This window comes from Callorhinus ursinus, unplaced genomic scaffold (genome assembly GCF_003265705.2).
Source record: "Callorhinus ursinus isolate GAN/ISIS: 27379988/994484 unplaced genomic scaffold, GSC_fseal_2.0 scaffold3, whole genome shotgun sequence".
Classification (NCBI taxonomy): domain Eukaryota; kingdom Metazoa; phylum Chordata; class Mammalia; order Carnivora; family Otariidae; genus Callorhinus; species Callorhinus ursinus.
The window spans coordinates 18,144,178-18,159,888 of NW_027397065.1; the positions used below are offsets into that span (position 1 = coordinate 18,144,178).

At 34.3% G+C, this 15,711-nt stretch overlaps 1 protein-coding gene across 5 annotated transcripts in view; it reads right to left on the bottom strand.

Annotated features, from left to right (window-relative positions):
• SLCO6A1 (solute carrier organic anion transporter family member 6A1) overlaps nucleotides 1-15,711 on the bottom strand; it is a 117,424-nt gene that overhangs the window by 21,191 nt on the left and 80,522 nt on the right. For 4 of the 5 annotated variants that reach the window (XR_012376963.1, XM_073888721.1, XM_025866846.2 and 1 more), the window contains one exon: nucleotides 7,043-7,230. Coding sequence is in view for 4 of the 5 variants with exons in the window: in XM_073888721.1 (XP_073744822.1) it covers nucleotides 7,043-7,230 (188 nt within the window). In the remaining variant the exon portion in view is untranslated. The remainder of the gene's footprint in view (nucleotides 1-7,042; nucleotides 7,231-15,711) is intronic. The other variant, XM_073888724.1, reaches the window with a different exon arrangement.

Here is a 15,711-nt window from a genome sequence, read left to right on the forward strand (position 1 = left end):
GCAGCATCACAATGCCAGACTTCAAGCTCTATTACAAAGCTGTCATCATCAAGACAGTATGGTACTGGCACAAAAACAGACACATAGATCAATGGAATAGAATAGAGAGCCCAGAAAGGGACCCTCAACTCTATGGTCAAGTAATCTTCGACAAAGCAGGAAAGAATGTCCGATGAAAGAAAGACAGTCTCTTCAACAAATGGTTTTGGGAAAATTGGACAGCCACATGCAGAAGAATGAAACTGGACTATTTCCTTACACCACACACAAAAAAAAGACTCCAAATGGTTGAAAGACCGAAATGGAGACAGGAGTCCATCAAAATCCTAAAGGAGAACACAGGCAGCAACCTCTTCAACGTCAGCTGCAGCATCTTCTTCCTAGAAACATCACTAAAGGCAAGGGAAGCAGGGGCAAAAATGAACTATTGGGACTTCATCAAGATAAAAAGCTTTTGCACAGCAAAGGAAACAGTCAACAAAACCAAAAGACAACCGACAGAATGGGAGAAAATATTTGCAAATGACATATCACATAAAGGGCTAGTATCCAAAATCTATAAGGAACTTCTCAAACTCAACACCCAAAGAACAAATAATCCAATCAAGAAATGGGCAAAAGTCATGAACAGACATTTTTCCAAAGAAGACATCCAAATGGCCAACAGACACATGAAAAAGTGCTCAACGTCACTCAGCATCAGGGAAATTCAAATCAAAACTTCAATGAGACACCACCTCACACCAGTCAGAATGGCTAAAATAAATAAGTCAGGAAACGACAGATGTTGGCAGCATTGTGGAAAAAGGGGAACTCTCCTACCCTGTTGGTAAGAATGCAAGCTGGTGCAGCCACTCTGGAAAACAGTAGGGAGGTTCCTCAAAAAGTTGAAAATAGAGCTACCCTAGGACCCAGCAATTGCACTACTGGTTATTTACCCCAAAGATACAAATGTAGTGATCCGAAGGGGTACGTGCACCCCAATGTTTATAGCAGCAATGTCCACAATAGCCAAACATGGAAAGAGCCAAGATGTCCATCAACAGATGAATGGATGAAGAAGAGGTGGTATATATATATATATATACACAATGGAATATTATGCAGCCATCAAAAAAACCAAAATCTTGCCATTTACAACAACGTGGAGAGAACTAGAGGGTTTTATGCTAAGTGAAATAAGTCAATCAGAGAAATATATGTATCATATGACCTCACTGATATGAGGAATTCTTAATATCAGGAAACAAACTGAGGGTTGCTGGAGTGGTGGGGGGGGATGGGGTGCTGGGTGACAGACAATGGGGAAGGTATGTGTTATGGTGAGTGCTGTGAATTGTGTAAGACTGATTAATTCCAGACCTGTATTTCTGAAACAAATAATACATTATATGTTAAAAAAAAAAAAAAAGAAGTTAGTAGGAAGGGAAAAATGAAGGGGGGTAATCGAATGGGGAGATGAACCATGAGAGACTATGGACTCTGAGAAACAAGCTGAGGGTTCTAGAGGGGAGGGGGGTGGGGGGATGAGTTAGCCTAGCGATGGGTATTAAAGAGGGCACGTATGAATGGAGCAGTGGGTGTTATACGCAAATAATGAATCATGGAACACTACATCAAAAACTAATGATGAAATGTATGGTGATTAACATAACATAAAAAAAAGCCCCCCCCCAAAAAAATCTCATCACCTTATTATAGACATTGACTCGCTGGATTTCAATCACCTCAAAATACAAGAATGTCCAAGAAAGTCTCAAAGATGGACTTCGAAGATGGACTTTTTCTTCGACAAAGACTGATATAAATATTCACAATAACTGTACAACAATTAAGACAGTGTAATACTGGTGCAAGGATGCATAAATAAACCAATGGAACAGAACAGATATAGAAATAGGTCCACATATATAGAGTCTCTGGTACACTGCTACAGGGTAAGCATAGCCTTTAAGTAAATGGCAGTTGAGTATCTTAGTATTCATATAAAAAAGGAATGAAACTGGATTCCTACAATATATCAAAAACATTTCCAGCTGAATTATTGATTTTATAATTTTTATTAAAATAAAGTAGTAAATGTCCTCATGATTCTGCTTATGGAAATATTTCTTAAATAGTACATTAAAATCAAAAAATTATTTTCCTCAAAAGATGACATTATCTGAGAAGGCAGCCATTGAGTTGGAAAATATATTTGTTATGAATATATACGACAAGTAATTCCTGACTTGGGGTATATAAACAGTATACAAAGGAATCCTACAAATCAGTAATAAATAGACAAACCAATATAAAAATAGACAAAAGAACCAAACAGATACTTGATAAAATTGCATGTTCATATGGCTAATAAGTATAGGAAAATGTATTCAATCATATCAGTCCTCTGAAAAAGGAAATTAAAATCACAGTGAAATATTAACACACACCCAACAAAATTGCTCAAGTTAAAAAAACAATAACAGACTGCTAGAAGAATGAATTTGTGCAAAAACTTTTAAAATTAAAAAGCTTAATGTATGTAAACCCTATGACCCAGCAATTCTGTTGTTTATATATATATTCAATAGAAATGTATTCAAATCTTTCCCAAAAGACAAGTACAAAAATGCTTATGGAAACAGCAATCCTAACAGCCCTTAACTGAAAACATTAACTATAGAACAAATGGACAAATTTTAGTATATTCGTACAATGGACTACTATAAACTATGCTATACAATATGGTAACCATTAACCATTTGTGCCTACTTAAATTTAAATCTATTAAAACTAAATAAAAATTAAAGTCCACTGCCTCATTCACACTTAACTGCATTTCAAATATCAACGTGCACATGTGGATAGAGACTACTATTTTGGAAAGCAGATATATAAAACATCTCATTATTTTAGAAAATGTGATCAGACAGCATTACTATAGGGCAATGAAAATGAATTTCTTTTATATGCAACAATATTGACTCTTAGAAGCACACTGTTGAGTAACACAATACAAACACAAATGACTATGTAACATAATCTCCTATACACATAAAGTACAAACAGAACAAATTAACCTATCCAGCATACAAGTGAGGATAGTGGTAACTTTAAGGAATGAAGGACTTGGTGACAAGAAAGGAGTTATTGGAAGGATTTTTGGAATACTTATAATTATTGATTTCTTCAACTGGATTGTGGTTACATTAGTGTCTTCACTTTGTAAAAATGCATCAGACTATACTAGTGATATGTGCACTCTTCTGTATATATATTATGCTTCAGTAAACTGTCTATAAAGATGATTTCCCTTGACTCCCCATTTATTACCTATTAGGCATCCAATAAGCTTGTCCTTCTTTTGATCTGTTTTCTTCCCTCATTTTTGTTTTATAATTTCTACTTTTCAAATCATATTACATTGCATTCTATTTTGTCACCCTTATGCTCAGCTTAGTATTTGTCTTAGTTCTAGCATAAATTAATTATATTTAGAAAATATAGTAGTTAAATATAAGTAGTTAAATCTGTTTAGTTTAACATAGCTAATGCTCACCAATGGACATTTTATCAAAGTTTTCCCAATTATATCTTGGCTATTTATAACTCATCTTGCTGTCAATTCTTAAGAAGTATCTCATAACAACATTTCCTGTGCTCTGCCACATCAAAACTGTTTATAATTGTAGGGCAGTTTGTTGATGATACAATAATTAACGCATATTTTCTTTCCTCAGCAATCTTTTAAGAGTGTCTCTCTAGTTTTCTAGAGGTGAGTGTTGCTGTTGAGAAATCCAGTGCCAAACTTTTTTGCTTTCCTCTTTTTCTAGATGGCAAAAGGACTATTTCCTCATCCTTAAATATAACAATTTTACTATTATATATCTCAGCATTGACTGTTTTGGGTCAGTTTCCCTAGATACATGATGTGCCATTTTAGTATGTAAATGCAAATCTTTTATATTTCCGTATATATTCATTATTCACTATTATTGCATACTATTTCAGTGTTTATTAAATATCATTATTTCAGGAAAGTTCAACTAGAGATTTAGATATTTATTGTTGGACTGTTTTGGTTTTCTTCTCTGGGAACTTCAATTGTGTATATGTTGGATCTTCTTTTCCTATCTTCTATTTTTGTCCCTCTTCTCTAATATTTTTTTCTTATTTTTATTCTATCTTCTCCATTTCTTCCTCCTTCTCTTTCAACCACAGTTGGTTTCTATGTTACCTTTTCTTCCCTGTGTGCTTTATAATTTAGTTTTCCATTGTTTCCTTTTAATTTCTTTCCTGAGTTTTGTTAGTTTGCATTCCATAGCCTCCTTCATCTAGCTATTTTCTTATTTTGTGGCCATAATTGTTTAATTCTTTTTAGCTTAAACTTACATATAGCTGCATTTATATTTTTATCTGATTCACAGTAACAATATTCTATTGAGTTTTCATTGTGTGTAGTAATGTTGAATAACTTTCATTTCTTTCACTATAGTTATTTTGTATGTAGGCAGAAACTTTTCCTTTTCCGCTTATTCATGAGAAAATTCAATAAGATGAATTTTCTTAAATTAGAGGGAGGTTATGAAAATGGAACTTAAGGCAGGGCTTCCAAGCTTCAAAACTGAATTTATCTCCTCTGCTGATATAGAGAAGGACTTAACTATGATTCCTATGTGTGGTTCTACCTCCTCTGCCTCTCCAATTCTGGTCTGCCTCAAAAGAACTTCCACTGCAAGCCATGGGCTTCTGAGATCTCTTCACATTTCTTTTTTCTAATGTTATGTATTCAATTATAGAAGGTATATTTTGCTGGCACTTTTTGAGATCTGCTATGTCTGGACCTCCTGGGCATTTTCCAAGCCTTTTCTTTCATTCTTTCCAGAGAGATTCTACCTTGACCTATCTACCTAGGTTGTGCTCCCAAAACTTCCATTATAAGGTGGGGCCTTCTTCTTCTAAGCAGAAATAATATGCTGGAGATATAGGAGATCTGTCAATCCTGAGAGCCTCTCCACATTTCATGTCAGTCTTTGTAACATCTTTGTGCATCTACATGCTGGCTTCCAGTTCTGCTTCAATTCTGGCAATATTTACATGCAATTTCTACTTTGTGACTTTTTATCTATTTCATAATTAGATTAAAACGATAGTATATGTGTGTGCATGCATATGCACACATGCATGTGTGTTTTATTTTCCTTATTTATTTTATTTATTTTCCTTATTGTTTTTGTATAGTTAAAAGGAGAAGTGAAAAGACTCAGAACTAAACTTCTGGAATATTACTATCATCTATCTCATCTCACTCCTGGAAATATTTGCTTGGATGTTTCACATGAACTTTACATAAGGCATGTTTAACATTGTACTGATTATCTTTGATCTAAGCATTCTCTTCTTGAATTTTCTATCTCAGTTAATGGATTGTCATTCACTTAGCTCCCTGGACTGGAAATCTGCACATAATCCTAATTCTTTTTATATTTTTTATGAGTCACATCAAAGTAATAATCTTGCCCTTATATCCAAACTAAATGTTTTTCAAATATATTTCATCACCTCTATCTCTAAATACCACTATTAAATTCAAAAATGGTATCCTAAGTACCTTCCTTTTTCTCTAGTTTTCCCCTCAGCTTCATCTTTTATACTATCTCCTAAGTATTCTCTCTAAAATTCATAGTTGGTCACTTTTAATTCTGAGGTTTATTGTTTTCAATGGCCTCCAGGTGCATACAGGATAACATCATTTATGTTAATATGGCAAAGAAAGCCTTCCACGATCAGATCCTTATGGAATACAAATCTCCCTGTCCCATTTACCATCATGCTACTCCAGTCATAACAAACTCCTTGCCAAGATATTTCATACATTTTTGCCTCTACTCTCACTGCTCCATTTTCCTGTTAAGAACTTTACGCTGATCTGTTTGCATTATGACAAAGCACTTATCTTCATAATTCAGTTCAAGTACCCTACCTTCTATAAGCATTTCCAAATAATCCTAGATAAAAATTACCATTTCTTCCACATTTTCCTGGGTCAAACTCTCCAAGCTTTAATCAAAGTACCTCTAAGTATCCACTGTACTATGTGTTCTTCTCCTGCTATTATACTCTAAGCAACTTGAAGGCAGGGCATGTATCTTACTGGTCCTTGCAATTTTAGTCCAGACACAGATGAATGGATTAAAAAGCTGCTTCACTGTAGTGATATGTCCAATTTTTGTCTACCATCCAAATTGCACGTTAATGGAAAGCAGAAACCACATATTCCCAAGTTCTCAGAATTGTTTTTGCATACATTTATTCAGGTTTTCTAGTCTGCTTTCCTAGGCAACAACAAATTGCTCCTCATGACTTAAATTATATTAACCTCTTGAAAAAAACTTGAAAATAATAACTATTTTCCTAATATGATAAAAAGAAATAGTAAATGTATTCACATATTCAGAAAGAACAAATAAATAGCAAATGTTGCATTAATTTAGAAAATCTTGTGTACTCATTTTCTAAAATTTTTTAAGTTATCGTGTTCTTTGCTAATGACACAGATTTTTTTCATAGTCAAATTGGTTAATATAGAAGCAAATATTCAATAAATACCTGTAACTAATGAATCAACACAATCACATTTGTGTTATAATTAAGAATTTTCTATTTATGAATTTTCCAGGTGTATTAAATTAAATTAAAAATTTAGTTTTAAAGTTAAGCTAAATGTGTTATCGATAAGTTTTATGTAAATAAATCAGATAAAATAAAAAATTAAACATATACATGAATTTTGACAATGTAACAATTTTCCTATATACGAAATTACCATAAGTTAAATTTAATTAAAACTAAGTGTGATAGTTAGAAACTTTAAGCAAATAAAATTAGTTAAAACAGAGAAATAAGCCAATATATGTTTTGACAATATGGCAATTTCCTGTCTTGCAATTGCTATCTCAAAACAAAAGAACAAATCATTTATAGCAATATTCTAAAATCTTCCTAAAATTGGCTTTCTCATGTATTAAATGAACAATGATTTTGAATAATATATACATACCGAAGGATGGTCAGGGTGCATGGTATACCAGAAAAAACAGAAAATAAAATTGTAGAGAAGATAAAAGCAATGAACAAAGGCAATTTATAGCACTTTGTATCACACGCCCCAGGTCTAGCATCAATAAAATCACCTTGATCATCTGAGGTTGCTAATCCTGCTTGGATACAAGAACAATTGTAGTATGCCTAGGAAAATGAAAATAAGAAACAATCTTTTAGAAATATAAAACAAAACTCCTGTTATTGTAAAATAAAATAAAATCAACAACTGCAGGGACACTAGCTAGTTTTATTAGTCAATATTCTTACATTAACTCTGCCATTCATTATTTAGAAATGAAATATTAATGATAAGCCATAGGTATTTTATGTAACAAAATGTGTGTGTGTGTGTGTGTGTGTGTGTAACTAGAGTTACTTCAGATAAATTCTATTAATTTAAAAAATTTCACCAAAGATATTTACTTTCAATTGCACAAATAATTGTTGGAGAGCTGTAAAAATTGAGGACAATTAAAATAATGAATAAAGTGGATTTTTAGCTGGGACTTGAAAAATGGACAGTTACCCAACTGTAGAAGGTTTGGAGCCATGAGAAAAAGATATGACTTTTGTATGTAATGATGAGGGCTGTTACCTATTAGGCAAAGTAGGCACAATGCCTAAGGCCCATAATACTTTAAGAGCTCCTTTAAATGTTTTAGTTTCAGTGCCTCCTAAAATTAATGCAAAACTGAATATAATAATAATGAATAAATAATAATGAATCCAGCTGGGATCATACTTGTCTTCATACCAATGAAGTTTTACACTATTTTTTTTTTTAAGTGAGGGAAGGGGCTTACAAAGGCAAAAGAGTCTAGAGTCAATTAAAGTCACAATGTAGCCCTGAATGAAAATTTGGGGTTGTTGTTGTAGGGTTGATAAATCAAAGAAGATGAATAGGTGATATGTTCTAAGAAGAACTAAACAAAGTTTGGTGATACAGAGACTAGTTATAAACTTATTAATCTACTGAAAATATTCTAACTTTAAAAAAAATAATAATAAATTCACCAGAAATATAGAACTAGGTTCCTAGTTAAAGAATAAGAGGAAACAAAGATGACTTGAATTTGAGTGATTCATAAAATCATGACCCAAAATCATGTCGGCTTCTTTGGGGTAGTTGTTATGTGATTACTAGATCTGTTAAATAACAAATGGAAATATCCAAATATTCAAATTGCAATTAATTCATTCCACCATATTCTTTTTAGTGCCTTTGTGTCAAACACCATTCTAGGTGCTGGGAAAACACAGTAAACAATACAATAGAACTCCCTGCCATCATGTAGATAACTTGGATGAGACAGGGAATTAAAAAAAAAAAAACACTTTATAACGAAACACATGGTGACATATACTTTGGAGAAAAAAAATAAAGCAAGGAAAAGAATATAGGGACTATAGAAGTGAATTTAGCATGACTAGGGAATGCCTCGGTGATACAGTGATATTTGAGCAGAGATTTGAAGAAGGTAAGGAAGTGAATCATGTGCTTATCTGAAAAAAGTATATTCCAGTCAGGAAAAAAAAAAAAAAAACTCAGAAATTGAAAAGCCTTGGGTTGTGCAAGTAGGGGGAGGGGCAGAGAGGGAGGGAGAGAATCTCAGACTCCCCACTGAGTGAGGAGCCTGACATAGGTCTGGTCTCACAACCCTGAGATCAGGACCTGAGCTGATTTTCTAGTAGGCCTTTTTATTATCTTAACCCAGTCAGAAGCCAAGGAAGCTCTCATCCTATAGTTCAGTCTCCTTGAACAATGAGGAATGTAGACAACAATGAAAAGTGGACCTGGAGATTAGACAAAAGATAAATGCATAATAAATGGTTGCAGACAATAGAACCTGGGCTGACAAAGGGGAAAATGAAAATATGAAGAAGGTTTAGTGAGTAAATGGTAGAATCAAGATATTAGGCCCTGGAAGGGTTGAAGGACTGTGGAGTAATATTGAAAGCAATATAACCAAAATGCCAAAAGTTACATTAAAATGAAATAGTAAAATATATTCAATTCAAATAAGAAAAAAAGAAGTTAGATCTAAATCCACTATATCAATAATTACAAAAAATTTCAGTAGTCAAAAACTCCAATTAAAAGAGATTAGCAGATGGGCACCTGGGTGGCTCAGTTGGTAAAGCGTCCAACTCTTGATTTCAGCTCAGGTCATCACCTCAGGGTTGTGAGATCAGACCCAAGGTAGGCTCCTTATTCAGCGGGGAGTCTGAGATTCTCTCCCTCCCTCTCTGCCCCTCTCCCCACTTGCACACACACTCTCTCTCTCAAATAAATAAGTAAATCTTTAAAAAGAAGAGATTAGCAACACTGAAGAAAAAGCCAAGACCATATTACATGCTGACTACAAGAAACATTTTAAATGTAGACACAAATAGTTGGAACATAAAATGATAGAAATAAGATACACATGGAAACAGTCAGCAAGAGAAAGCTAAAGTGACTATTTAATGGGCACCTGGGTGGCTGAGCCAGTTAGGTATCTGCCTTCGGCTCAGGTCATCATCCCAGGGTCCTGAGATTGAGTCCCACACTGGGGACTCTGTGGGGTGCTCCATAGGGAGCCTACTTCTCCTGCTGCCCCTGTCTCTCTGTCTCTCATGAATAAATAAATAAAAATTTTTAAAAAATTAAAATAATTTAAAAATAAAATGTAGATATTAAGACAACGACAATTACCAGTGATGGAAAAAGACACTTTATAAAGGTGAAAAGAACTCAGTAATAAGATGTAACAATTATCAATGTATATACACATAACAGTCTAAAAATACATGAAGCTGAAACAAAGGGAGAAATAGACAATTGTAAAATTGTATTGGGAGATAAAATAATAGGCTTATAATTAAGAGAAGAACAAATACAAGTAAGACTCATGGATGATCCACATGATTCACCTAATAGCAAGAACTTTAAAATAGCGATGATTAATAATTTCCAGGAAATAGAGGGGAAAATGGATAAAATATTTTAAATTATGTGGAATTTCACCAGGGGTTTGGATCCTACAAAAACATAAATGTTAGAACTGAAAAACATGGCGACTAAACACAGCAAAAAGGCCTATTTGTAGTGGGTGCGGGGCAGAATTCTAAGATGCCACCCAAGATTCCCACCCCCTATTGCATAAGCCTGCATGATTCTGAGGACTATGAATTGATGAAATTTTCTCCCCTTACTAAATTATGTTATGTAAAAGAGAGAGGATAAACCTCATCTAACTAGGTGAGCCTTAAAAAGTACTGGGATTTTTCTGAAATTAGAGATTCAAAGCATGTGACATAAGAGTGATTATCTGTTGCTAGCCTTGAAGACAAAGAGAATCACGCAGTAAAGAATGGGGGAAGCCTCTAAGAGCTAAAATTGGTCCTCAGTTGACAGCTAGCAAGGAAACAAAGACCTCATTTTTTTTACACCCCCAAGCAACTGAATGGCCAATAACCTAAATGAACTTGGAAGCAGATTCTTCCCCAGAGCCTACAGAAAGGAGTACAGCCCAGCCAACACCCTAATTTCAGCCTGACACTCAACAGAGGACCCAATCGTGGCATCTGGACATATGACTTTACAACTGTGAAATAAATAGAATTATTTAAAGACACTAAGCCTGTGTAACTTGTGAGGTAGCAATAGTAAATTTACCCCACTCTCCCCAAAAAAGAAGAAGAGAGAGTAAGGGAGAAACAACAGCTGAGAATTTTCAAACAAATTCACATAAATCTACAGACTAAAGATGTTCTGTGAAAACCAAGCAAAATAAATGTAATGAAAATCCAATCTATGCCTATCAAAGTAAAACTGCTGAAAACCAAAAACAAAGAGAAAATCCTAATAGCCACCAAGCAGTAAGAGATATAAGACAACCAAATGGTGTCTTTTAAATGCCAGAGTGGCAGGGTTGGGGGTGGGCAGATCACTGCCAATATAGAATTCCAGACCCAGTGAAACAGTTTTGTTTTGTTTTGTTTTGTTTTCAAAAATGAAGGTGAAATATGGTTCTTCAGGAAGAAAGTAATCTCATATGAAAACATGGAAACGCAAGGAAATGGGTAAATGTAAGTGTATATTGACTTTACAAAACAACAACAGTACATGTCATTTAAAATACATGAAGAAATACAGTATATGATAAAAATAACACTAAGGTGGGAAGTGAGTAAATGAAGTCAAAATATTCTAAGGATGTGTAAATGGAAGGAGACTTTGAAGCCTGGTTTCTTGTAATTCTTAATGTTTTGGGTGAGATTACATCCCCCTCCATAGATAATTAGAATGAGGCTTCTGTTGTAATAGAGCAACCTTTGGAAAAAGCACCATGATCCTGATATTTAAAATGAAAGCTATATCAGCTGGAAAAGAACTAGTCTCAGTGACGAGATCGTGAAGTAAAGCCCAAGATTTCTCCAATATCTATATTAAGGAAATTTGAAGATCTTTGGTTTAGCACAGATAGTAAAAATGCATGTGGGTGTCAATGAGACAAAACTGCCCAGGAATGTTAGCAGTATGAAGAAGAGATACCTATTTTGAGTTTTAGTAAGGCTCTAATTTTCTATAGAAATTTAGAAATTTTCAGAGATAAAGTATTTTCTACCACTCAACTTTTGTATGAGTTAATTGAAGAACATCCGATTATAATTCACTTTTACTCTGATGTTTTAAATATAAACATTTAATCAGAATTATTTCAGAGCTAAAAACTATGTTTTAAGTAGGCTCCACGCCCAGTGTGGAGCCCAACATGGGGCTTGAACTCACACCCTTGAGTTGGAGACCTAAGCTTGAGATTAAGACCCAGACAGTTAACTGACTGAGCCACCAGGTGCCTAATCAGAATTATGTCAAAGTTGACATGTTTTGATTGAAAAAATATTTTCAATGGAGGGAATTCCATTAACATCATTTAGATGCATAATTACTTTTTATATATCCTGTTCCTTTTATTTAATCACTTAATAAAATTATTTATATTGGTATCAATTCTTCCCCACTTGAAATTAAAGCGTATTTTATCTATTAATCAGTTCCATCCATATCAAGTTTATTAATCATTAATCATCTATTAATCATTCTACCCATATCAAATTGTATTAATCAAATTGTATTAATTAGCTTCTGCTAGTTTCCACTTTCCTTCAGAGCCATTAATTCTATCAAGGCTAATTCTGGGTAATTTCTAACAGGTCTAATATTTAATATTTGTCAAAAATATTTTATTCTTCTTTCAATTTTTATTCAGTATCAAATGTTACCACACAGTTTGAGTAACTATTCTGTGGATTCTTTCTATCACTGTTACTCATTGAGTTAATTACTCCTTAGACAAATGCAAGAAAATTATAAGGACTTTTATGAAAAAGAAAAAAAAATCCCTAAAATAGGATTCTCTAAAAGGGAATCTCCCAAGAAAGGAAAGAAGGAGCTATATGGTGGATGGCTGTTTTAGCTCAGGAGTATCACATGGGATCAAAACACCAAGGTCAAACAATTATGCTTTATACTGTGGTGAAAACATGAGCATTTAAAAAGGTCATTTATGGGGCGCCTGTGTGGCTCAGGACTGCCTTCAGCTCAGGTCATGATCATGGAGTCCTAGGACCGAGTCTCGCATCGGACTCCCCGCTCAGCAGGGAGTCTGCTTCTCCCTCTGACCCTCCCCCCTCTCATGCTCTCTCTGTCTCATTCTTTCTCTCTCAAATAAATAAGTAAAATCTTTTAAAAAAAAAGGTCATTTACTTATTTTAAATTAAAATGGAGAGAGAAAGTTAGTAGGAGTATAAAGTAAGATTTTCCGTAAGATAATAAATTGCTGAAGAGAGGTAATGGACATATAGGAGTTCATTACGCTTTTCTATTTTCTATTACATTTAAAGTTTTCCACAGTAACATATTTTAAAGATTTTAAGTATCATTGGGCGCCTGGGTGGCTCAGTTGGTTAAGCGACTGCCTTCGGCTCAGGTCATGATCCTGTAGTCCCGGGATCGAGTCCCGCATCGGGCTCCCTGCTCAGCGGGGAGTCTGCTTCTCCCTCTGACCCTCTTCCCTCTCGTGCTCTCTATCTCTCATTCTCTCTCTCTCAAATAAATAAATAAAATCTTTAAAAAAAAAGATTTTAAGTATCATTTAAAATATATCCTGTAACATTTAATAAGAAATATTTTTAAAGGGTATGCAATCTTTTTTATATTGATATTCATTAAAAACAACTGAAGATATATTATTAAATGATACACTAGTGAAAACCTGACTATGAGGAACTGGAGTTGGTCAGGTATGCTACTAGTATCTTATAAAAAAAAGTGATCATACAGATACAGATACAGATAATAATAATACATCATATTATTATGTAGGTGCATAAATAACAAAGGACTTTATTGCTTGCTAGGGGGGTGGCATAATGCCCATTGGTCAGGATAAATAAAGCTCTCTGTTGCTCTCTCCCCCTCACAAAGACTAGCCAGAAAAGATGAGAGAGAAATATAGAGTTTTTAAAGACTGTGTCCCTACTTTGGTGCCACTCAAAAGGAAGAAGCTGAAGTTATAGTGCATTGTTTAGCTAAAAGCAGATTTATGCAACTTTGGACATAAGAAAACTAACCTGGAGTCAAATAAGTAACAAGAGTAGTCAACACTACATGCCAAAATAAGAACATTTATCTCGAGGTTGGTAGGAGGCCTAGGGAAATAAGGAATTCTAATGGTTATGGCCCAAATATGAGGAAATAGGGATATTTTAAAATGAGTCCTGATAGATGTAAATGGCAAAAGACAAACAGGAGTAACATATGTTCGATTGTAAGTCATTTGTATTGCTGCCATACAAGTGTTCTCTTGCCTTTCTGGGGAGTCTGATATGCTCATAAAGGCCTTGTATGTATGGCAATCTCTGGCACACAATAAAGGGACTAATTTTCACATCTGAGTTAATGTGGACAGAAATAGAAACAGCAAGAAAGTGCAGTATAGATACTTCTAATTCCTCAGCAGAAGAAAAAACTGAGTCAAAGGTGAACAGAAGGATAGTATTGGCCAACCCAATTCTGTGAGAAAGCCTGTGGTTCAGGATTTTGGTGTGGATGGGTGCTGCAGACAGGGGAGAACCAAAATAAATGACATAAGTAGAAGATAAAATATTCTCTTAAATTGCTTCTTTCAACCTTGCTGCTGCAAGAGGGAGATAGTAACCTATGGCTTTTAAACTATAAATTTGGGATGATGGAATACATGGATGCATTTTTTTATTCAAGTACAATTAACATAGTGTTATTTTAGTTTCAGGTGTACAATATAATGATTCAACAATTCTATAGGTTATTCGGCGCTCATCCCAATAAGTGTACTCTTCATCCCCTTCACCGATTTCACCCGTCCCCCCACCAACTCCATTCTGGTAACCATTACATTGTTCTCTATAGTTAAGAGTCTATTGTTTTTTGTCCTTTTTTTCTTGACTGTTTTGTTTCTTAAATTCCACATATGAAAAAAATCATATGGTATTTGTCTTTCTCTGGCTGACATCTCACTTAGCATTATACCTCTACATCCATCCATATTGTTGCAAATAGCAAGATTTCATTTTTTATAGCTGAGTAATATTCCATTGTATGTGGGTATACATATATATTTATACATACACTCACTTTGTGTGTATACACACACACACATCTTTTTTATCCATTGATCTTTGGATGGACACTTGGGTTGCTTCCATATCTTGGCTATTGTAAATAATGGCACAATAAACATAGGGGTGAATACACTTTTTCCAATTAGTGTTTTCATTTCCTTTGGGTAAATATACAGTGGTAGAATTACTGGATCATATGGTAATTCTATATTTAATTTTTTGAGGAAGTTCCGTACTCTTTTCCACAATGGCTGCATCAATTTACATTCCCACCAAAAGTGTATGAGGGTTCCTTTCACTCCACATACTTGCCAACACTTGTTATTTCTTGTGTTTCTTGTTTTGGCCATTCTGACAAGTGTAAGGTGATATATCATTGTGGTTTTGATTTGCATTTCCCTGATGATGAGTGATGCTGAGTATCTCACATGTCTATTAGCCATCTGTATGTCTTCTTTGGAAAAATGTCTATTCATGTCCTCTGCTCATGAATAAGACTGTTTTTTTTGGTGTTGAGTTGTGTTATTAATGCCTTATCAATTATATCATTTGCAAATATCTTTCCCATTCAGTATGTTGCCTTCTTGCTTTGTTGATGGTTTCCTTCACTGAGCAAAAGACTTTAATTTTGATGTGGTCCCAATAGTTTAATTTTCCTTTGCTTCCCTTGCCAGAGGAAACATATCTATAAAAATGGCTGATTTCTACACATGATGTCAAAGAAATTACTGTCTATGTTTTCTTCTAGGAATTTTATAGTTTCAGGTCTCACATGTAATCCATTTTAGTTTCCTTTTGTATATGGTGTTAGAAAGTGGTCCAGTTTCATTCTTTTGCATGTAGTTGTCCAGTTTTCTCAACACCATTTATTGAGGAGACCAACTTCTTCCCATTGCATATTCTTGCCTCCTTTGTCATAGATTAACTGACCATAAAGGTGTGGGTATATTTCTGGATTCTGTTCTCTTCCATTGATCT